Here is a 24,390-nt window from a genome sequence, read left to right as displayed (position 1 = left end):
AAATACGAGAGAAAAATAAATAAAGAAAAAAAAACAAAGAAGAGATCTATATTCGCTTCAATATTTTATAATAAATAGTAATACATTTTTTTTGAGAATTAATACTTCGATTTGAAAAAAATATTTCAAATCGACATACACGTGTTCATCAGTTCTTATATATGCGTAGTATGCTTTGGAAGTGGGTAGTTTTTAGCTTGTAGGCTTTTTGCTATTGTCGTACTTCAATCCACCTACTGGTAGAGGTGGAGGCGGCACGTCCGGTATGTCAGAGTTCTTGTTACTGTTGTTCTTCACGTTCAGATCAGGAGGTGGGTAGTTGGGCGGTTCTGGTTTCTTAGCAGGAGGCGTCTTTTCCGATGATTCTGGCTTAGCAGGTTGTCTCTGTGGCCATTCCTGGTTAGGCCACGGCTGTTGAGGTTGTTGAGTCTGCTGAGTCGGCGGTATGCTATAGAAGGGAGCGTGGATTATGGAATAAGGATTGAAAGGATTTTGTGCAAACGGTGATGGAAAGTAAGGATTATACGGATTGTTATAGGGCAATATGATGCCATTGTAAGGGTCGGAAAAATAGGGATTGTAATTATGGTACGGATCGTAAGGGTACGCTAGTTTGGGTAGTGAGTATTGGGTATTATAGTTTTGAATTGGAACAAGACTTGGTGGAAGTCCGAATTCGTTCAATTTCAGCGGAATGTTTTCTTTGGGTGGGTTTTGCGATTGATTTTTGGATGATTGTTCTTGCTTTGGTCCTTCAGTCTTTTCCTGTTCCGGTGGAGGGCTTTTGATTTCGAATGTGGGTTGCTCTCTTGCCTGTTCTGGTCCACTTACATCCACTTGTTGAAATTGCTGTTGTTGCTGAAAAAAGGTTAAGTTTTATGAATATATACATATATATGTGCATATGTATGTATTTCACACAAATAAGATTTTTATTCGTTTCAAATTGTTAAAGAACAGTTTCATTCTTCGTTTCAAAAGTTTAAAATAAACATTTTCAGTATAATATTAACGCCAGCTTTGTTAACAAGGACTATGAAGTGCTATAATATGTAAGTACGTAAGTCGTATGTACAAACTAAGTTTATTATATGTACAAGGCTACGTCGTTTGAAGGTTTGCCAAGAGAGCTCGATCCATATATCATGTCGTGAGATCATGATGGCATGTTGTCGGTGCTCTGGTTCCACCTCGTCCTTCGTCTTGGCTATATCATGTTCTTGTCTTCACCGAGGAGGGGCTTTGTCGCCAGTTATCACAAGACTATGATCGAACAGAGAGATAACAAACAAATATGGACCGTGTTTTGAGAACGAAAACCAGTTTGGGTTGAGACCAGAGCTCAACGTACAATGTACGCGCTTGAAATAGTTCTCGATAGTAAATAAAGCTAAAAATGCAACGCAATGCACATTTGTCTGTAGGCACAAGTGAACTTGCAAAAGCTTATTTCTCTCGACCTATTTATTCGCTTTATAAAGTATTATATGTACACAGAATATCAATTTTTAATAATAAGTAACTCATGGACGCTTTTAATGCAATATTGAAAAAGTAAAGCGGTAGATGAATCAATTTAATACCTTTAGTTCTGGGTGATAGAATGGCAGCACAGGAGATAGTGGATATCCGAGAGCAGTTTCGTGCACTACTGGTTGTATCAGTGGAAACGCCCTGCTTGGGGTCAAATTGTCACTTGAATTGATAATGGCATTATAGACCTTCGGCACACGTAGCAGACCACCGCTGCAAGTGCTCAGCACACAAAGAATTAAACAAGCTGACCAGTACATCTGAAAATGAAAAAAAAAATGAGCATAAGACGAAAGATTGTTTATTTTTATTGTTCCTATGTATTTTGGGGATAACAACTCATAAAGTTTTTGGGGAAAGCTTAAAAATATAGAACTCGGTAATAGTTACGAACTACACTAGATTACATTTTTATTATTTATTTATTTATTTAACCCTTTGAATGCTGACCAATGCCGATCGGCGTTTTGCCAACAAGTCCATGGCCTGAAAAACGCCGAAATGCGGTGTATTTTGAGCATGTCAAGTAAACAAGAATACTACCCGCTAAGCCTTTCCAGGTAGTTTTGAAAAAAAATGCATTGAACATTGAAAGACTGGTTTATATCGAAATTTTTGAATTTATAACCATAGCAGAATTTCCCGATGGAAATCCCTAACTGCTTAGTATTTAAGATTGTGGCTTGGCATTTAGATTGTGAGCATTACATTTTAACAACAATGAAGAAGATGAAACTAGTTTTGGAAAAATACATTCATTAATAGACTTCTTTTGTTTATTTTATATTGTTGCAAGATATATTAGAGAATCTAAACACATCTTTACAAAACTCGAAATCCTCGGCGGTAGTTATCTAGGGTTTGTTTGGATCACCTACAATTTTAATACCTGCTTTCTATTGAATTTATAAATAATTATAGGTGGAAATGTTGGCAAAATTTTTAGCGTGGTGGGCTTTCAACAGAAAAGACGTCAGCACTCAAAGGGCTAAGAATACTTGGGAAAGGTGGCATAGTCGATGGACCCAAGGGGTTCGAGAATACAAATAAGATTTTAAAAAAATCATAAAACCAAAATAGAAATAAAAATAGAAAGCAAAAATTACAAAAAAATTGGAGGAAAATAAAATAAAAAACAAACAATTGTAAAAAAATACAAAAGAATAAACTTAAAAAGAAGAACCCAGGTCAAACCCCCAAAAACCCATGTGTTTGAAGTTTAAGTTTGGTAAAAGTTTGAACAACTCGATTAAGATTAGTTTAACTGATATAATTAATGCCTGTAATTTTACAATGTTACAATTCATAATAACATTAAAACAGATAACTAAATTATTAGGTATAAATATTTATTATCGCCCAAATATTATACAATTAATCATCTCTGAAATGTGGATTTAAAAAAATAAATTAAATAATGCATATGCATACTTAACTGTACACGTTACAGTTATAATTATTATCTTTTATATACATATGCATGTACTATATACCGGTCTCCGTGACGAGACAGAATGTTAAATGACAGAAAACGCAAATATCGGAAGGGAAAGATCGAAAATCGAAAGATCTTAAGTCGAAAGATCAAAAAAAAAATAGTGCATGGTAAACGGTACATACTCACGTACATACTCACTTAATTTGCGCGAGCAGGATACAATAGGAACAAGAGGAACAGGCTTTTCCTCCCGTATTAATGTGCGCGCGCATAATACGGGAGGAAAAGCCTGTTCCTCTTGTTCCTGTTGTATCCTGCTCGCGCAAATTAAGTGAGTATGTACCGTTTACCATGCACCCTTTTTTTTATCTTTCGACTTAAGATCTTTCGATTTTCGATCTTTGCCTTCCGATATTTGTGTTTTCTGTAATGTAACATTCTGTCTCGTCACGTAGACCCACTATATACATATCTCTGATTGACATCATGTGAGGTTATTAAAACTTTTTTGAGAAGGTCGTTTCAAGAACATAGGAACTTTGCTAAACGCCAATAATTTAATATAATAAAACACAAAACAGACGCGATTGTTTTTGTACGTGCGTAAATAATTTCATGGTTGACCGAATCGAATTTTGTGGTCAAATAGAATCGGTGAAAAAAAAAATGGCAATCGGCAATGACAAAGCGTTCGGTTCGGTAATGGATATATCTGGTATATTCGACAGCATCATCGTGTAAATTTACAAAGGAACAGAATTCAATGAATGGACAAAGTTGCACAATGTTAAATGATTTGACAAATTGAATTCTATTCAATATTAAAAATATTGAATAAAATAATCGAACTCATTTTTTATTTATTTTGTTTGGATAGAGAAATTTCTTCTTTCAAATAACTTAAATATAAACATGTAAACTTATTTAAACCAGCACATTACGATTCTTTTGTTTTTACAAACATATGCACATGTTGTAAATAGGAATAATTTACCAATTGAAATTTCTCGGAAAATCATTAGCATACAAGCAAACATTATCGAAAACGTATTGTGCGCAAAAGTGCAATTTACCGAGAAACGTGATTCAAAATCTATACAATTTTTTTCAATTTAAAAATAAATGTACATATATACTTATACATTTTTAAATTGCATAATTTGTAAAAGGTTTGTATAAATTTATATACATTAAAGTTGATAGTTAAATTTTCGGCACACCTTTGTATCTTTGACTAGATGTTAAAGTTTATCGATTTTTAATTATGTTGATTGCTGGTTATCATTTCAATGAATTTACTTTCCAGTTTAGAAGTTGACAGTTTCGAATGTGACATAATACGCTTTGTAAATATTGCATGTTAAGCAGTCGCATTTGGCTCATTGACGATTTCTTCTCTGAGAACCTCTCACACGATCAATATTTTGAACATTTCATGATATATTATTATACACGTGTGTATGTACATATGTATCTACATATATGTGTGTACATATATTAATAGCGTAGTCGAGATATCATCGCATACTCCGAATTTAAAAACTTTGAGTATAATTAGTTAAAATCAACAAGATATTTATCGTTTGCTCATAATATTTTTTTTGTTAATTTTACCAAGGTTGTTTTAGTCGTGAGCTCATCTTTTCTATGAATGATAGTTTCTCACGAAAATATAACGATCGACTGATTAACATTTCAAATAATAAATACAATTTGTCATACGAAAATGATTTATTAATTAAGATATTAGACTAATTTATTACTACTGGCGAATTCATAATTAGCGTACTAATATATTCAGTACCGAAAAAAACGTTCGATTTATTATAACTTCGCTAAGGTTAATGACCAATACTATTGATACACGCAATAATGAACCAAAGCAGTGCAGGTTCATGTTAAATTAATGTTCGATTTCATTGATGGACGTACGGAAAATATGGACGGTTGGTGATTTTCAATGATTTTTTTAATATTGTAGTAGCAATTTGATAAACAAATACATACATATTATACATGCGTATTTGGCAAATAATAGAATATATAAATTTTGTTGGGTCATAACTAATGATCACCAAATTTCATCTTATGTAGGATTCTTAAGTTGAAATCTGTGGATTTCAATCACGCACAAACAAGCATACAAACACTTATTTTTATATTTTATACACATATGTACATGTGTACGTACATATGTATGTATATGAAAGTATTTCTTGTGAAAGTCTTCTTTTGCATACAAAATTATCTAATATGTATTTTAATGAACATCGTAATATGATTGCTAATTATTTGAATACTGTTAAAAAAAACCGAATTTTTCTTTATAATGAGTGTTAGCAGTGAATATTTTTGCAGTGCGAATTCAAAAATTGTTATGAATTGTTACGATTTTAATAATAATCAAAACTTAATATGTCTATAAATAAAACGTGAACTTTTTAGAACAAATTCTCGATTTTAATCTATTCAGTTAGGTGTTTGACCTTTTTTTTATTGTATAACGCCTTAAAGTTTAAGGCTTAAACACATACTTTAAAATAATATATATAATAGAATAAAAAATAATCACCGGATCAGTGACTAAATAGACTTATAGTAAGAACACAATCAAAAGTGCGGCACGACTCCAGCGGTGAGAGGCGTATCTCCATGTCATTATTAATTACTTCGGTCTTATTATTTCGACAAGCTTCTTCTACATATATTCAAATATTGGAATCACTGTTAACGATTGCTGACAATACAATAAATAAAATATCATCCAAAAAACACTCAAAGGTAGACTTATGAAAGAATGCGGCGACACAAATTTGACGTACTAGTGTTTTATTGCATGTGTAAAACTGTGTATGAGACCTTTGAACCAGGAATATAGCTCAGTAGTTAACTGAGGAGTCATCGGTTCGATCCCTGGCCCAGTGTTGCTATATATGTATGTGACTACAGGTCGATCGTTTCCTATTAGAGTTTGCAAATTTATTTGATTCCATCGTTGAAAAGTTTCCAAACGAATTGGCAACCGATTACCATTATTTGAATATAATTTCAAATTTATAATTGTTATGTTATAAATTTACAAATTAATTATATGTACAAATTTGGCCATAGGTGTCGCCTTGGGGCAAACCCCGTAAGGAACCATGGTAAATATAAATACATAAAAAAAGTATTGTGAAACAAAAGCTTTTAAAAATCAAATCAATTCATTCAAAATGCAAAGTCCCCTATTTTTCTAGCGCATCATCGCTATGACGTTTTCCACGCGTCGTTCAGAAATTTCGTACATCTTTACATGTACGACGAAATGTACTTAAACTGAAAATGGAGTGCGATAAATTGCACAAGCGGTTCGACAATCGCGTTTCACATCAATAAACGCCGTTATAAACAAACACGTACGAATGAGATAAGAAAACTGAAAGTTGACCATGACCCCGATCTTCGCATGAGAATTTGCCTCTCGACTATCGGTCTTTGTGTTTGTTTTTCGAGTGGAAGACAGACCCGACCGACCAGCTAGTCTTAAACGGTTTTAGCAGTTGAGAAATAGCAAATCGCACGATACCTTAGCAGCACTTTCCCTGCAACTAAGTAAAGTCACCTACGAACAGTACCCGAATGATAATAAAATACGTACAGCACGCAAAGATGCCTTTTCATCTGACGGAAACGTTAAAATATACTATGACGTATACGTAGATATAAATTTTACCGATGGTAGAGTCTATCGACGAAATCGAATTACGATATTGCGAGGTTTCGTAACACACAAATGCTATTACGGCTGTTAATGTCTTAAAATATCGTATAAGTATTATATATATATACATATATAGAATTCGTTACGAGATCCCTCTAATAGAAGTAAATTGAATGGAATATTACATATATACATACAAATATACTAATAAATGTATAATTGCATCAAAACAAGACCATGGTATTAAACCTTCGAATCAATGCCTGGCGGCAGATAGCAAATAATCAAAAATTGGAGTCCTGTCCCGTGATTGATTTTGTCAAAAAAACGTGAAAAATTTATCAGTTAATGATTTAATAAATCAAATAAAAAATTATATGTTCTATGTATGTATGTGTGTGTGTGTTGTTTTATATGAAGAAAGCTTTATTGGAAAAGGCTGTCGATTTCATATACACGATATAATGAAAAATAAATTACTATACATACAATTTGATTAATATAACATAATATAATAGAAAATATATTTAAAAAAACAGTTTCATGCCAATATTGCCCGTTATTTTTAATAAGAAATAATACAAACTATTATATTTCCTTTACAAATTATCTTTATGTGAGTATGATATTTCACACTTTCTACATCGCTAATTTGACGAAATTTTTGCAAATTAGCATACTCTTTAAATAAAGAACATCAATTAAACAACAATTCAAAGTTCTCATGTCAATACGTATATGTATGAATCTTCATGAATGATTTTAATATAACACATCTTAAAACTGAATACATCGATACTAAAACTACACACACATACATTAATTTAAATGTATATGTGTTGTTATTAATAACACAGAGTAAAAACTTGAAACAGTATTGAGAATACATTTGATTACTGCAATGATTGAATTAATTCATTACATACATACATATAACGCAATAAATGTTTACAAATGTAAAACAGTCGATTGATTAGGTGATGCACAGGCTCAAGGAATTATGTAAATTTCTAAAAATTCTTACGTATGTAAATAGTGATATGATCGAAGATATTAAAAAAAGGGAAACTGTTACAGATTGAGATGTGTGTATGTATGTATGTATGTAGTACCTTGCTGTGTGATGCTGGGTGTCGGCGCAGTGCAAGCTACGAGCCCAGCCAGCGACCACCTCCATCTGGTTGAATGGCAACCAGCACCAGCGACGGCCACTGCAGCAGCTGCTGGTGGCCACGAAGGTTGCGGCAGGTGGGCCAGAGGGGGAGGGGCTCACAAGGACCACCACCAGCTACGCTGCACTTAATGATGCACTCCAGGTACTGCAGAGCTTTGATCTTTGTCGCTGCACGCATCACGATTCGTCATTGGGCAATTTATTTCGTGTGGGGGCTTCCCCCAATATAATTGATCTACTGTTGAATTTCAGTGCTGGTCCTCGTCAATGCTTAGCTATTTTACTGGAGCCAATGATGATTCAAGCGTTCCGGTAAGGATGTTTGTAATGAATGGAATGCGATCATTTTTTCAACCAATATCGATGTTGTAGAAAAAAATTAATAAAAATAATACTGAAGTATCGAAAAAATAAATCAATAATATCAAAATTGTATTTAAAGATCGGAAAAGTCCCGGAAAACTGCATCGTAATACTGTACACACAATAGTTTGCTTCACTTATTTTTATGGAATGTTAATTTATAATTTTTGCGTAATATAGATTGAGAATTACTTAAGCATTATATATTGCTCAAAATATTATGTATATTTCTGTCAGAGTACAAGTTTTCACTCCTATTCGTTTATGAACATACTAGTTTGTTCAAACACGAACTATCGGTTTTATGTAATTTAAGTGCTAACAGTCAAAAGCTATCTTCAAAGGTTCATGTAACTCACTGGTGTCACATGAACCTTTTAGTTTTTTTTTCAACGTTCCCTTGATACGATGAAAGTTTTTCATTAGGTATATCGATGAAAATCATTTCATCATCATCTACAGCCATTCACCATCCACTACTGGATGAACTCGTCTCTGTTTTGCGCAACTCTCACCCATCTGACCCCACACCTTTTCCTAATTTCGTCCACCAATCTTCCCTGCGGTCTTCCTTTTACCCTTTTGCATTCTCTCGGGTGCCATTTAGCAACTTGGCGTCCAATGTCCAAATTTCACATCCATATGTCATCACTGACAAAACACATTGATCGAAGATCTTTTTCTTCAAGATCTTTTGACAGTTTTGATTTAAAAACCACATTCATTCATCCAAATGCACTCCATCCTAATTTCATACGTCTCTTTATTTCTTCTTCATTACTACATGTCTATTATTTGTACTTAATATAAATAACTATCGACTACTTCTACTATTTTATCATATCTTGTGATGCTATCAGGCATGCAATAGTTATTGAACATTAGCTTGGTCTTATCTACGTTCATTTTTAATCCTACTTTCCAACTTTCCCTGTCCAGTTGTGTTAGTCTGTTAACTAAGTTAGCTGGATCGCGAGCTATTAAAACTATATCGTCTCCGAACCGAAGATCACTCAAGAAGGGAGCATTGATTTTTAAAGGCATTTATTACTCCTGCTGTGTCTCATTCCAAGTTCTTGAAAACTCCCTCAAGTACCGCATTGAATAACTTAGGCGAGATGGTGTCTCCTTGCCTTACTAATTTTCATATGCTAAAATCTGGTGACTGGAAAAATGCACCCGAGATAGTTGTACTCTCGAGACATCCAAACTTTCAAAGATGTTCAAGGAGAACTAACGCAATAGAATTCCACATAAAAGCGTCTAGGGGTATTTGTATGTTATCCGAAGGGGCTAACCTTTTTTTTGGAATTCTATTTCGTAAGTTCGTTTTGAGCGCCTTTTAAAATTAAGACTTCTAGAAACTGTGCCATTTTTCAGCGCAATTTAGTGCATTTTTCCGGGAACCTTTAAATCTATACGTATCTGAAAAAAGTTTAACCGAAACTGTGGCGTTAAATAGCCCCACATAGGGTTCGACACTCAAAGTGTTTGTAGACCGTTAAATATTGCATTGTGACAAACTGTGTCGAAGGCTTTCTTATAATCGAATCCTGGGTAAAATCTATCATACCACATATTAAGCCACACACTAATGTGTGAATTATATTATGTTATAGGTTTTACTAAAGATCAATTTTAATATTGTAATAATATACATATGTACATATATAATATAAATCTTAGAATCAAAATTACTCATTTTCAATGTATGTAATGCATTATAATTTCAATGCTCTAAATGTCACACCGGAAATATCTACATTGTCACACCGTGCGTGGTCCATTGAATCAATTATCTAATGAGATTCAGAGTAGGTTTTGCATTTGATGCGAAATTTGGTTCGTATGTGGGATTCAAATTTATTAAAATACGCTTTAATTATAGTGATACAGCGCTACTTGCAGTAGTATTTCGTGTTTTAGTGGGGATATATTAAGCGTGTGAATCGATTTTATCAACTCCAATGGATATTAAATTAATAATGATGGTTAAAAGCAGTATTCGACATTTGAAAAATATTAATCGAAAGGCCTTTTATTGACCAACAGTGATGTCGATTAATTGAGTCTGCTCGTTTATGATTGATTCGCACACCGTCGGACCAATGTCTCTGAATCACCCAGATAATATTGAACCTGTGCTATTATTATTATATACCTTTTGTATTTCCGTTATGATTTATTAGATTCGTGTTCACTATATTTATCCGTCTGTCTGTCCGGGACGACGAAGCGTTGCTCATTCATAGCGTTCGGTTGTTTTTAGCAAATTAATACGTTACGTTGCGGGGTGCGGTCTAATAATTTACGATTTCGCGTAATCTAGATCAAGAGCTACTTAATTGCTATAAATTGATTGATGTATGTAGTATATAAAAGTATTTTTTTGATCGATATCAACCATTTTATGTGTCGTTAGTGACTTTTGAAAATTATGTAACTAGGTATTTTAATGTAAATTAACTGTGGTGTAATTATTAATTTAATTAATTTTCTGATATTGATTTAAAATTAAGCGAGAAAATACACAATTGTTTTAATTGATATCGGCAACCGGTTTCATTACAATTCGAGGCTATGTGAGTAGAACAAAATTGCCTATTGATAAATGATTGGAAGTAGTTGTGTAATGTTTCTTTAAGTTTACATCAAAGGTTACACAGGTCGTTAGACGTAAAAGCTGAAACGTTAAGCATAGGTAAAATTAAAAGAGTATTATTTTATTTAAACTTTTCTTCCATCGTCACTTTTCTAATGACTGAAAATCCGCGAAACTATGCAATGAACTGACATTTCTTCATGACAATTTTTTTGCACTTGGTTTAACATTTCACAGTATGAGCACTAAAAAGAATGAAATCAGGAACTTCCTTCAATCTGATGTTATCGTTCCTTTTATCTTCCACAATTTGAATAAATCGGAAATCGATTTTGCTGTATCCAATAATATATGTTCAAATTTACTTTAATCCAGATCATATACAAATAACTTTTGTATTCCACATCAAAATGGATTCAATGCTTAACTCTTAACTTTAACAAGATCCACTCGCATTATGTTATTTTTCTATCATTTCGCCAAACTAACTTAATTATTGAAAAGAATGCTGAAAGAAATTAAAAAAGTGTACCACACTTGGTACTTTTTCAACTACTTATTCAAAAAATAAATGTTACAGAAAAATATACATACATAACCCATTTTTTTTTAATTCAAGGATAATATTTATTACAATTATCAATCTTGGAGAAATTTTCATTAAAATTGTAGACTGGATAAATGTCGTTTTGCCTTGCATTTTACATTGACGCAGCGAAATGCAAGGCGTTACGGGGTATATCCTCAATATATCCAATATTTAATCTCCATAGTTCTTTATCAACTTAAAATAAAATAAAATTATATCGCGCGCTCATGCTACCATTATTAACCTATGCTTCGCCTGTATGGAATAACGCCTCGAATACTAACCTTTCCAAGCTCCAAGTAATACAAAATAAATCCCAAAAAATAATTTATAATACACCCATATATACTAACTTGAAAAAACTGCATGCCATATATAATATTCCGTTTGTTACAGACATTACTAACAAACTAACCAGTAGATTCTATGACAGAATCACTAATAACCATACTAACACACTTGTGAAGAGTCTCGGTGATAACAACAAAATGTCTATACCCTTCAGTTATAACAAAGATTACCTAAACACAATCTGCTTTAGGTCATCGACTTTAGAGAGTCTTTAATTAATATTATTTATTAGATGTATTATAAGCATTTATAAGGATTTTAAATAGGTTTTTGAGCTCTTTTTCCTATTATGCTGTAGATTAACATTAGAATAATATACATATAATACTTTGATTACTAACCAAATTAAATTAAATTGTAAAATAGAAAATGATCAGTAGATCAGTAGCTATTAAAATAGATATAAGATTTATTGTGAACATAATTTCGTAATAATAAAAAGCATTTAAAAATCAAAATCAAAACCTGGTATCTCCATATAAAAAAGACATTGTTGGCAAATCTAGAAGAACTTGTTGTTTATTCTTATTTCATCAAGATTTTTTTCTTAAATGCTAGATCCTTAAAATTCTCCTTTACGTCTAAATTTGATCTAAATTAATTTGAAGGAAGTAAGATTGTAGTTAAGTGCAATTAAAGTGCAGTACAATGCAGTATTTTAAACTTGTTACTCATCGAGCCGTGACCTTTACGGCTTGACATTTTGAATATGAGCAAAGGTGAGATGAATTTCAATGGTACGAATGTAATTAATCGTACTGAATGTTTTAAAGTTTAATAAAAAAAAACTTTGTCCCCTTAAGGCTAATAATGCGAGAAAACACGTCCGATATGTTTGCAGTCGTAAAAATGTGGCTATCAAACGTTCTAGGGTCTCGCAGTTGGGGGAACAACCTTCGACAAGGTGACTGTGCAAATCTCGAATGGACCTCATGTGGAAAGGCATTTTATTTTCAAGGTGGTTCCCCCTCAGACAAGAATGTAAGGAGTGTGTGCCAGCATGATACTGATAATGACAGCGAACTACAACTTCCTCTTTCACCGGATAATCCATCACTAACAGTGCAGTGCCCCCTTGTTTAAGTCGACCACTGGTCAAATAATAGCCATTAACTTTTGACAGTCACGATCTTTCACCAAAATCGAATATATATAGCCAAAGTCATTCTGGACATTTATATTTGTATATGAAAATATGTCCACATGATATATGTACATATGTATAGATTCAACTCTTTCTGTCTTATTACAAAACTCTTTCTATATATTATATCTTTTGGACTTTTCCGTGTTTGATTACTTTGAAATGATCATGAATCTTAAATTCTCGCCGAAAAGGAAATATCAAACACATTGCCTTATCGAAAAACCACTTGACCGTTGAGTTCCTTTCGGAGGTGTCGACATTCTAAATAGTTTGGACAATATGCAGATTTACAATGGTTCAATAATTCATTCGCACATAATTGATTGTTGACTTGATTGCGAACAATGATTTGTTGTTACTACGTGTTCCACAATTAAATTATGATTTTTTTATCATTCTTTTATACTTAACAAAATTATACACAGTGGAAAACTCGACTTTGTAATATTAAATTTAGTCTCAATTATCCAACGATTTACATAAATACGTACTATTAAACATTTTTCACATTTGCTTGATGTTATAACGTATAACCTTTGGGATTTTATCGTGAGACTCGCTTTGTAACTAGTTTCTTTTCAATGCATTTTATTTAAGAGCCATTGTAATCTGATGGTCGATTTATTGAAAATTAGTAAATAAAAAAATATCAATTTAAATGGAGATATCAACAGAATTTGAAAACTTACAGGAAAAAATAGTTCAAAATGAATCGGAATAAAAGGGATTTCTATCGGACCGAAAACTGAATGTTTCCCTTCTAAACAGTGATTTTCATATTCTGTGGAATGAATTTTATATTATGTAAGCTGAATGAATGCACTATGTATATACATACATATGTATGTAGCTCTATCCGATTGACTTGACTTTTTTGCTTACACGGAAACGGATCAGTATAACATTTTTGCTACACTAAGTTTCGAGGAAATTAGTCTCATATGGAAACTCACAATTGTTTTTTACGACTTAATTGCCACTAATCAATGAACACCTTTTGTTGATAAGGATATTGTTGTTTTTTATATATATCTCTATAGCTATTTATGTAAAACGTTTATTGTGGCAATCAATGTCGTTTGCAACAACATTTCCATGTCATAAAAATAATTTACACTAATTAAATTTGCAGTATACTGTAGCTATTGTTAATATATGCGAAGAAAATCGACGTCGGATGCAAATGGGTTGAACCAATAGAGATAGTAGTCAATAAATAAAAAAAAAATAGTAATACATTGTGTATAGTTGATATTAGATAGTCGATAAGGCTCAGAGCAACAAGCCTAATAATAAAATGTCCAAAGTTTTTTTAAGTCTTATTTATTACCGAGCTTGCTCGAGTTGGTGTAATGCTGTCAAGAGATAAGTTTCGATTTGCTGATCAGATTTTGAGAACAGATGGTTCACGAAACGTACATACATAAGTACACAATGTGTGTGCTCATTCTATTCCTTTGTGCGGTTAATCTCACACGCCATAATAACAGCTTTCATCATGTTTTCAAGTAAACATGTTAATCCTCAAATCCCACAAAATTAAACCATAATCTCCGGTTGACCCTGTTCGGTTGCTTCACTCACAAAGGTATTCCAACTCGCATAAAAAGCGTTTTAATGCATATTCAAAATATGTAGAATCTACATATTTAGTGTCATACTCGTACGAATTGTTTTGATTTTATCGTTCTCTTGCGTTCAAGCACGTTTAATGCCGTCTCGATTCTTCCTAGCTAATTTTCAATTGGTATTCAAACGTCGTTTCATTTAAAAGGTTGTCGATCGCCGCTATCACGAGGAAGCCGATAGAAAGGTATAAAATAAAACGATGTTGTCAATATAGTGTGTCCAAGGACAATCGTTCGGAACAAGTGCTATATTATTTTTTGGTGCACCACGCCCTGTCCCCACCGCATTAAATCACAATGATAAAATTTTTGTTATTTGTGGTGGGTAATTCAATGACTGATGGAACCAGTTGACGTGCACGTGTTTTGCGACATGATTTTTTTTCCACCTCGACCGATGGATATAAAGTGGCCAAAAATGTCAGTGATAAATAAAAATACAAAAAAGTATTCGTTGATTCGTTTTTCCATATTTTTTTCATTGAAGAGTTGATCTGATCTTGGCAACAATTGAAAATGTAGATAAATTGATAAGAAATTAAGAATTTAAGTACAAATTTCAAATGTTCGAGATTAAACAAATGAAATAATATTCATGCTGTTAATAAAACGAATGAAGTTTGTGTTTTCCAGTACATGTACAATATGTACATACATACATATGTACATATGTATATAAAATGTATGAAATAAAATTGGTGGCTTACTTTATAAGACACTAGTGGCTTCGCTCGGTATATGTAATATAAACCGCTTAAACATATCTAGTCTAATCGTAAACGTTTTGTTAAATTTATTTGAATAGTTTTATTTTATTTAAATTTATTTGAATATTCATTTGTTTTTTTATTAAATTTAACGTCACGAATTCTACAAACCAACGATAGTTACATAGTTACATACATACAAAGTCTCTTTTGAAATTATATATTATGTAGATGGTTGATCAAAATTAATACCAACAAGATATCTATACCCTTGAGATATAAACACAGATTGCTTTGACACAATATTATGAATATTTAGTTCAAATATTATGTATAAAATGTCTTATGAACAAAATTGTGAATAGGTTTTCGAGCTTTTTCCTACTATGCTGTACACTAACATTAAAATAAGATAGCACTATAAATATTACCAAAAACAATTGTAAAATAGAAAATGATCAGTAGATCAGTAACTATTATAAAAGGCCTCTATAAAAATTCATTTTTATAGAGGCCTTTCAATTCATAATTAAAAAATTTTATCAGTAAAATAAACATTTGGTAGGTAAAAATAATGGATTGATCAGTGAATATAATAAATGATCAGTGAATATAATAAATGATCAGTGAATATAATAAATGAGTTTTTTATTGATCAGTTGCTTTGCGATCAATTATTAAATAGTAAGATAAGTATTTAAATAATATGAATAGAAATTAAACCAAAATGATCAGTATATAAAACGAAGTGATAAGATTTTGACATAAATGATCAATTATTAAATGAAATAATCAGTTTTATGCATTCTGACAGATGAAATAGAGCCAATGTTGCCATATCGGATCGTTTTCGGGCTTCGAATTCTTTTTTCAACTGGCTTTCTTTCACTTGCTGACGCTACTGGCTTCCTGATTTTTGTTTTATCCCTTGGACTGACTTTTTCTCAGATAGGCTTTAACAACTTGAACATCGTTCATAAACAAATATTGATCCCCTCTCCGTTTTCAACCCCCTCGGTCCTCGCCCCTCGCTCCAGGTTCATTTCAGTCTCAATGTCTCAGTTCTCGTGTGTCTGTTAAATAATAAATACCGACCCTAACAACCTAATCTTAAATGAATAGGGCCAACCCTAACTTAACCTAACCTAACCTGACCCTTAAATAAATAAGTGTCGGCTGCTAAGATCTAAGATGGACGACGCGCTATCATCAACAGTCAAAAATTATAATTCATTTGGTTTTACTTATCATTTATATTATTTATCTTATCACTTATTTAATTAATTACTGATAGAAAAATTGTTATTTACTGATCGAAAAATGAATATTTACTGATCATGTATATTATTAAACTGATCACTTATTTAATAAATTACTGATCATTAATCCTAATTTTTAACTGATCATTTTAGTTATTTTTAACCCACCAAATAATTAGTTCCCTTATAAAATGTATATATATATTATACATAAATTTTTGGTGAACATAATTTATAAAAAATAAAAAGCATTTCAAAAAATAAATAAATACCTTTACTTCATAGAAAGTCCATGAACTAATATTGGATGGCATTTGTGAATTTATATTACAAATTATGAACCTTACGTTTGTGGTTCGAACATTCTAGATTCTCTTTGGAGGCTGTGGAGGTTCTAATAATATAATTTTATTTGTTTTTGTTGATTCGGAATAATTTACATAATTTTAATGTATTTCTTATGAAGTAAAAACTAGCTTTCGTTTATTGAATTCGGGACACTTTTTCATTGTTCACGTTATTTTTATAGCCACTTCTTTGAAGTTACATATGTACATATGCCTACATACTTCATTCAAGAATTTGTGATAAATTTATTTTAAATTTTTTGTTTGAATACCAGAATTTTAGTAAGCAGAACTTATTAAAAAAATATTTGATTTCAACTTCTGCATCCCCTTATTCTGTTCAGGTCGGGGTTCCAACGATTGCACTTATTTACATATGTACATATACATACATATGTATATCCTTCAAAAGAACCTGTCCCATACTTTCTCTGCCTTTCACATTTACTTAAATTTAATTTAATGTAAACCATGTAACGGTTAGGTGTTTTAGATTAACACTGAGAATTATTTTATTATATGTAAGTATATAATCAGGAGCAAAAAATCGTGCCAACTTTAAAAACACGATCAGTATTACCAGTCGTTGGGCGAGAGCAATTATGGTACATAGATCGGAAACGTTGCAATTTCGATATAGAATAATTTAGCTGTGCAGTTTGGTTCCGATCGTGGGAATGCAATTTGCCTTGCAGTGTTGCAACGAACCACTTGTCCACAGAGCAATCTGCAACTATCGGGGATGACAAAACGTTGCGCAATCGTTGAACTGACGAGGCTGCTCGCTTTCTCTTACGTCATATTCGTAATAAATAAGTAATAACGATTTTATTTAAATTTTTTTACATAATTTGCAAATTTATTGAAATTTTGCATTCAATACGTTCCGCTATTGAGCAACAATTATAATATGCATACTGTATTCGAATGTGCGTAATCGATTATATGACGGATCGTCTAATCATACTGACGACCTACAGTTAAAATTATTTCAATTTATGTATTACTTTAATTTTTAGAATAAAAATTGAAAGTGGTAACGCTAAATATAAAATAAACATTTACATACCTTAAATGGCTTATTGCATGTATGGATATACCAATTGTATAATGTTAAGAATCAATTGGCTTCTGACGAAAGTGCAAAATATCATCAATCCTACGAATCACCGTGGTTTTTATTTTTTCGCAATGATGTTGAATTTATTGTTTGGGTCAGCGTGAGGTCATCGCTGCTGATGGATCGATGAATATTCATGTTTGAACAATTGATTGATGCGTAAACGAACCCATTATAGCTAATTACGAAAGGCCACCTTGAAACGTACAGAAATTATTTTTTGTATGGAAACGCCAAAAATATAGATAATAAAAAACAAAATTAGATGCTAATGGCCGATGGGGAAACGCTGGCATAAAATGACGACACACACGGCACAAAAATATTTGAGAAATTCCGTGGATCGTGAATCACGACCGGGGAAATGATTCTTCTCTCGTTGCCGACCAATTATGTCTAATGACTTATCGTTAACTCGTCACACAAATAAGGCAAAGCTCACATGTTGACGGTCACGCAGCTTGATGATCCCCCTGTGTGAAAATGTTGTCTCCTGAATAGTCTAAATATGATTTTTCTAAGTGGAATTTTATTTAATTCTAATATAAAGACAATTTAATATATTATCCCTATTAATTTAATTCAGATTCGTGTAAATACGAGTAAATAATAGTACGAGATGTTAACTCGCAATTTTACCGATTTAAAATTCAGCACACTTCCAATTAACCCTTTTAAACGAAAACAAAAAATAATATGGCTAGAACACTATCTCAATAAACATGTTTCAACAGAAAAATCTCAATATAAAATAGTATTAACAGTGGGAAAAAATCCCAAGTGAAAATACGTACTTTTGACTTTTGATTTGAACTGGACGACTACTTAGAGAGATTTGAAAGCGAAAATCGCGCGATTTAAAAAACACATATATCTACGAATCTCGAGCCAATCGACATTTTTTATTACCAGATTCGTGTTCACTGGGCATAGATCTATAAGAAAAGTCATATCTCGTCTCTGAACCAAACAAAAAGTCGTCATTTGTCGAACAGTGTAATTTTATACGTTAGCAAGAAAAGTCGATCTTACTAAAATCGTTCAAGTTAGAGTCAGAGTCGGAGTCGAAACATAACAAAAAGTCGGAGTTGTTAAATTTTGAACCAACTCCACAGCCCTGGTTAAAACTACTTAATTCTTGAAATCAAATTATGAAAATGAAACAAAAATTTGAATCAATAAAACTCGTTTCATTTTATTAGAATGCATTTGTCAAATGGTATGTCCAATGTATGTGAGAGTGTTAGTAATAATTAATTCATTAAGTTTTTTAAATATTTTGACAATTGGTAATAGGTTGTTAGATATAGATAAGATTAACAGATAGATAAATGTGTAAATATATTATCAGTATGTAAATAAAAAGAAAATTGCTTTGTTTTTTAAAAGGCTCATAATAATATCATAATATGTGATATAAAACATTCACACGTGTTCACCTTTTTGCTTGTGAATTGATTTATTAAATGCCTGCTAGTATGGTGTTAATCATTAAATAATTAACATTAAAACATAATAATATTAAGAGGGCTGGACACCAGCGCCTTCTCAATGTAATACAAGTGTAATACAAACGTATTACACTTCTCCCTTCCTCAATTATGGCACTAGAGAAATTATTTTTTAATATGCTATGGATATCCACCATTGGCATGCATCTGTGCTTTTATTTTTTTGATTAGTTATTTTTTATAGGAGCTAGGAGCCGCCAAACATCTATAAAATCGCCTCATTTTTACACCCACAAAAGTCCAGGGTGCTTATTTAACGGTCGATTTAAAAAAAAATATCTTTCTCATACCGATGATGAAATTTTTTTTAAATTGGTCTAGTTTCGGATGAGAAAACTGGAGAATACGAAACCGTATTATCTGGTCGAAGCGCAACTGTCGCATTCACTCAATATATATCTCGAAGAAAGGAACGGCAACAAAATTAAGGTTTCGGGTGTACAGCCCTCTTAATTGTTGGTGTAAGTTTATCGAATTTCAATATCAATGGAATTGAAAAGATGAGTGAAAACGTAAGTATTCATTTTGATTTACTTCAGAATTTCATAAATAATATTATACTTAAGACACAATTATTATCGAAAAAAATTTTATGTTAAGGAAGGTCAGGTCGAGCAAATTTATCTATAAATATATTTTTATTAAATCTACAAATTATGTACACATATGAATGTATAATACAACCGTAAATATAATTAGCATTTATCTTATTTGCGTGTTTATAATTCGGGGACCTTGAGTCGGTTCAATGGAAAATTCGTCGAAGTCAGTGTTATCCAATGGTCCGGTGACTGTCAATCAAGATCGATCATACTATCTGATAAATATCTAATTATATATTCACAATGGCCCATTTGCTGTTACGACAATGCTCACCGGACCAAATAAAACAAATAAATATCTTGGGCGTGTCCTTTAATCCGACAATTTACTACCACCGGTTAATGATTATTTACATAAATGCGTTCAGGTCGTATCAATGACAGGTGAATTTATTAACTCCGTTTTAGAACTAATTAATTAATGGTCCAACTTTAAATATTTTGTACAATTTTTAGTTATCTACAGTGGCGGCTCGTCCATACGCACTGCGGTACTGCAGCACCCCCAAGGAAATTGAGAAAAATTTAATATTATTATATACATAAATGTATGTTAATATATGAAAATATCAATAATATTTAAGTGTGTATTAAGCTCGCCCGCACACCGATACATCCAATAATGATCATACATCGCGGTACTAATATCAGAAAGTGAGGCATCGTTTATGATTTTGTGCAGTACGGTTTTCGATGGAATTGCTCGAGTGGGCGAAGGAGGGGCGTGGGGGCAGCTAGAAGCTTGGTCCGTACTGCACTCCCAACAGTCCGTACTACACATTTCTTGTTGCGTTCGTGTGCGCGCCGCGCGCTCGACACGCTCCTCACTTTTCGTCATTTCTTCTGCACCTTTTGTCTTTCTTTCTACACCTCTTACACTTTCTATCTTTCTACACTTCCTTCTATACGTCACAGTATTTAAGATGGTATAAAAATCAAGAGAAGCTGAGCCAATGTTTTCAAGAACTTAAATATTCTTCTGAAAATACCGATAAAACAATAACAGATTCTACCAATTTAGTGAATACAATTTTTTATTTTAGTCAGAACTTTTTCACAAGTTAATGCCGCATGTATAAATTATTTATAACCAAATGCAATCTAGTAATATCGATGCATTTTCAATTAAAGAAAACTTATAAAGTTTTACTAATGTCATTATACAAATACGAGAACAAAATAGAAGCCAAAAATATGTGATGCATATATTATCGCACATATTATAGAAGCCAAAAATATGTGCGATGTTATTATTAAGGATATTAAAGAAAGATATACTTTTTCTAATCAATTAAAAGCTGTGAAATTATTTAATAAAGAAAATTTTGAAAAGTACTCAAAGAAAATGTCAATGAAAGATCTACTACTAACCGTTGAATCATATCCAATGCTAAATAAAGAAAAACTTCAAACTGAATTATAAGTTTTTTACTCAAGGAAAGAAATGCATAGTATTAACGATTTATTAATATTTTAAAAACTTATTTTTGGAATCAATTTATGCAAAGTTCGTGTGGAAATAGCAAAACATATTCAAATTCTGCTTACCTCTGAGCCAGAACGGTGTTTTTCATCAATAAATAGAATAAAGACATACATATACGAGTATAAGAAACACAATGGTTCAGGAAAGATTGACGGCTTTGTCTATGCTGTCAATTGAAAAAAATGATTATGGACAGTAAAAAATTTAACGAAAAGGTGATAGATCTTTTTTCAAAGAAAAAAGACAGAAGAATCAATTTTATAATGAAATAAAATACATATAATTTTTAATTTTGATAATATTGATGTTAATAGTAAAATATAATCCAAATAAACATTTTTTTTATTTTTAATCAACCGCAGCACCCCCAGATATCTTATTCACGAGCCGCCACTGGTTATATACAATATGCTTAGTAAATATGCCGATGCGGTGCAAACGATCGAAAAGCGCCAGACAGACTGAACCACAGATCAACGACACGTGTACCTTATGCGTGCGCACTGCTCGCACTTACGAAGCGAAATCTACCCGAAGTCCCGACATACCTACCCTGTATACGTTCTATGCTTCTGATACTTTAGTTCCGAATTTTTCCGTATTAAATTATTAAAAACTCGCCAGAAAGATCCAACTCAATAATTGCATCTGTGCACATCGAAAGGTGCATCTGCGCTTTTCGATCGTTTGCAACAAACCCTAAATATGCATATTTAAATTTTCGTTATAAATTTTGAGGGGTTAATTCAAATCATGCAAAATATTTTTAAAAACATTCGATTGTTTTTATACTTTATATAAATAAACATAGATATAAACAATATGTGAATCATTGTTTAATTTGTAATAAAATATGTCGTCTTATGTTAAATCAACGATTGTAATAGAAAGTGGAAAACCAATTGAAGATGTTTTCACGTCTCGAACTGAGGAATTGAGGAAATTAGTCCGGAAAACTTATGAAGTTGACTCAGTTCAAGTGCCAAAATTAAGTACTATGTGTATATACACAATTTCCAAGATTTTTGACAAATTTAATACTTTCATGAGAGTGTCGAAGTTGCCTAAACAAGATTACGAATTCTTAGTGGAATTATTGCCGACGGATTTGCACTTGAAGTATACGATAAATGTTATTGAAGTAAATATTGACGCAATCTTTGCGAATTTGTAACTAGTTTGCTTTCGATTTTATCTACATCGTATACGTTAATTGGTTTAATTTCGTAACGACAAGTTTATGTATATGCACGGATTTCATGTACATATATATTTTCAGGATGAAATCTATTGGAGACGTTGTTGCATTGAAAAATGGCCCGAGAGAGTATTCAATTCCAATAGATGTCCAAATTTTTGGAAAGAATTGTATTTACGAAAATTCCTTCAACAAAATATACAAGAGGCTATTCCTGGTGATGAAAAATCAGTCATTGAACTTGCAAAACTAGTACTCGACTAAACTAGATGATCCCGCTTTATTTTTTTTTAACATGTTATGTAGTATATGTTTAATTTAAATTAATTATTTTAGATGAATCCATTTATAAGTGAAATTGAGTTGATGTATTTTCAAGCTGAGAAAGAAGAAAAAGAAACCGATCATCTCGCACTAAACGGAATATTGAAAGAATTAGTAAATTTAAAAGATATCCGTTTACATGGAAATCAGGAATTTGCATTAAATTTATTAGATTGGGAATTGTTGTTGTCTGGATTGGATACATCATCAAATTTATCTAAATTTTCTATTATTAATTGTGAATTAAATTTATTACAATTTAAAAATCTGAAGCAATTTGTTTTGCATAAAAATAGTGTTGAAGAATTAAATATATCTCATTGTAATTTAACCGAAGAAATAATTTTGCAATTTGAAAATATTCTTCGACAACATACAAATTTGAAAGTGTTGAGGTTGAGTGATGATCAAATCAATGACAGAGGAATTCAAGCATTATGCTTTTGTCTATCTGAAAAGTTTTCAGCTCCTTTAAAAGTTTTAGGTGCGTATCTACCAAAAAGCATAATATTTTCCTTCTTGCTTCGTTGTGCCATCTAAATCAAACTACCTAATAAAATTTTCAGATATTAGTATGAACATGCTGTCATATAAAGGAGCATGCTATTTGGCTTCAGCTTTGGTGAGATGTAAAGAAAAGCCAAAAGAACTTAACGTCTCTTGTTGTGGATTTATAGACTCATCTGCTGCCGTTGTAAATAATAATCAGTATAACTAATTAATTGGAATGTAAACGAAAACTGAAATATTTTGTCATTTAATTATAGTTTTCAGAATGTTTGGAATATAATTCAAGTCTTCGAAGCATAAATATAAGCTCCAACGATTTTTCAATAGCAGAAACAACTTTGCTGACAGCTATAAAAGCAAATAAAAATCTTGTAAAAATTGATATGCAATTTTCAGGTGTATATGTACTTTGATGTTACGACAAATAATAAATTTCTTTTAGTTAAGATTTATTAGTCAAATCATTTTCAGGGATTTCTGATGTTGTTTCTGCTGAAATTACAAAAATCCTAGTGAGAAATAGTTCTCGCAGCAAATCTGAAACCAATTCTTTATCAGAAACCTTCAATTTGGACGAACCAGAATATTTAGTTTGGGAATACAACCCTCACAATCCAGACCATATACCGGGTCTTTATTCAGATGAATTCGTTTAAAAATTTTCAACATAGTAATTTCGTATAACTTTTGCATAAAATTTTGAATAAAATAAAATGCCTTCATAAAATTATCATAGGCATCTATGAAGGTAATGCAAAATCTGTAGTTTTTATATTTTTTTTAATTGCCCCTTTTCCT

General features: G+C 31.8%; 2 protein-coding genes across 2 annotated transcripts; one reads left to right on the top strand and one right to left on the bottom strand.

Annotated features, from left to right (window-relative positions):
* Positions 1 to 21: 21 nt before the first annotated feature.
* Positions 22 to 7,981, bottom strand: LOC143915504 (uncharacterized). The gene is made up of 3 exons (XM_077436195.1): positions 7,787 to 7,981; positions 1,584 to 1,793; positions 22 to 858 (listed from the first exon to the last, which is right to left on the bottom strand). Exons 2-3 carry the CDS (start codon positions 1,791 to 1,793, stop codon positions 193 to 195), a joined length of 876 nt encoding a protein of 291 aa, XP_077292321.1. The 5' UTR covers positions 7,787 to 7,981; the 3' UTR covers positions 22 to 192.
* LOC143915503 (ribonuclease inhibitor) lies at positions 7,819 to 24,347 on the top strand. The gene is made up of 6 exons (XM_077436194.1): positions 7,819 to 7,990; positions 22,840 to 23,010; positions 23,095 to 23,566; positions 23,649 to 23,776; positions 23,850 to 23,988; positions 24,064 to 24,347. The coding sequence occupies exons 3-6, from the start codon at positions 23,095 to 23,097 to the stop codon at positions 24,246 to 24,248; spliced, it is 924 nt and encodes a 307-aa protein (XP_077292320.1). The 5' UTR covers positions 7,819 to 7,990; positions 22,840 to 23,010; the 3' UTR covers positions 24,249 to 24,347.
* The last annotated feature ends 43 nt before the right edge of the window (positions 24,348 to 24,390 follow it).

Source organism: Arctopsyche grandis, chromosome 8, assembly GCF_051622035.1.
Source record: "Arctopsyche grandis isolate Sample6627 chromosome 8, ASM5162203v2, whole genome shotgun sequence".
Lineage (NCBI taxonomy): Eukaryota > Metazoa > Arthropoda > Insecta > Trichoptera > Hydropsychidae > Arctopsyche > Arctopsyche grandis.
Note: the sequence above shows the minus strand (reverse complement) of the source record. Positions and strands in the feature narration are given on the sequence as shown.

Bases quoted from the DNA above. Each gene is read 5' to 3' on its own strand.
- LOC143915504 (XM_077436195.1), bottom strand. From the start codon at position 1,793: ATGTACTGGTCAGCTTGTTTAATTCTTTGTGTGCTGAGCACTTGCAGC. The intron at 859-1,583 runs GTATTAAATTGA...ACCTTTTTTCAG, and splicing joins TCTATCACCCAGAACTAAAG to CAACAACAGCAATTTCAACA.
- LOC143915503 (XM_077436194.1), top strand. From the start codon at position 23,095: ATGAATCCATTTATAAGTGAAATTGAGTTGATGTATTTTCAAGCTGAG. The intron at 23,567-23,648 runs GTGCGTATCTAC...TAAAATTTTCAG, and splicing joins AGCTCCTTTAAAAGTTTTAG to ATATTAGTATGAACATGCTG. The intron at 23,989-24,063 runs GTGTATATGTAC...AATCATTTTCAG, and splicing joins AATTGATATGCAATTTTCAG to GGATTTCTGATGTTGTTTCT.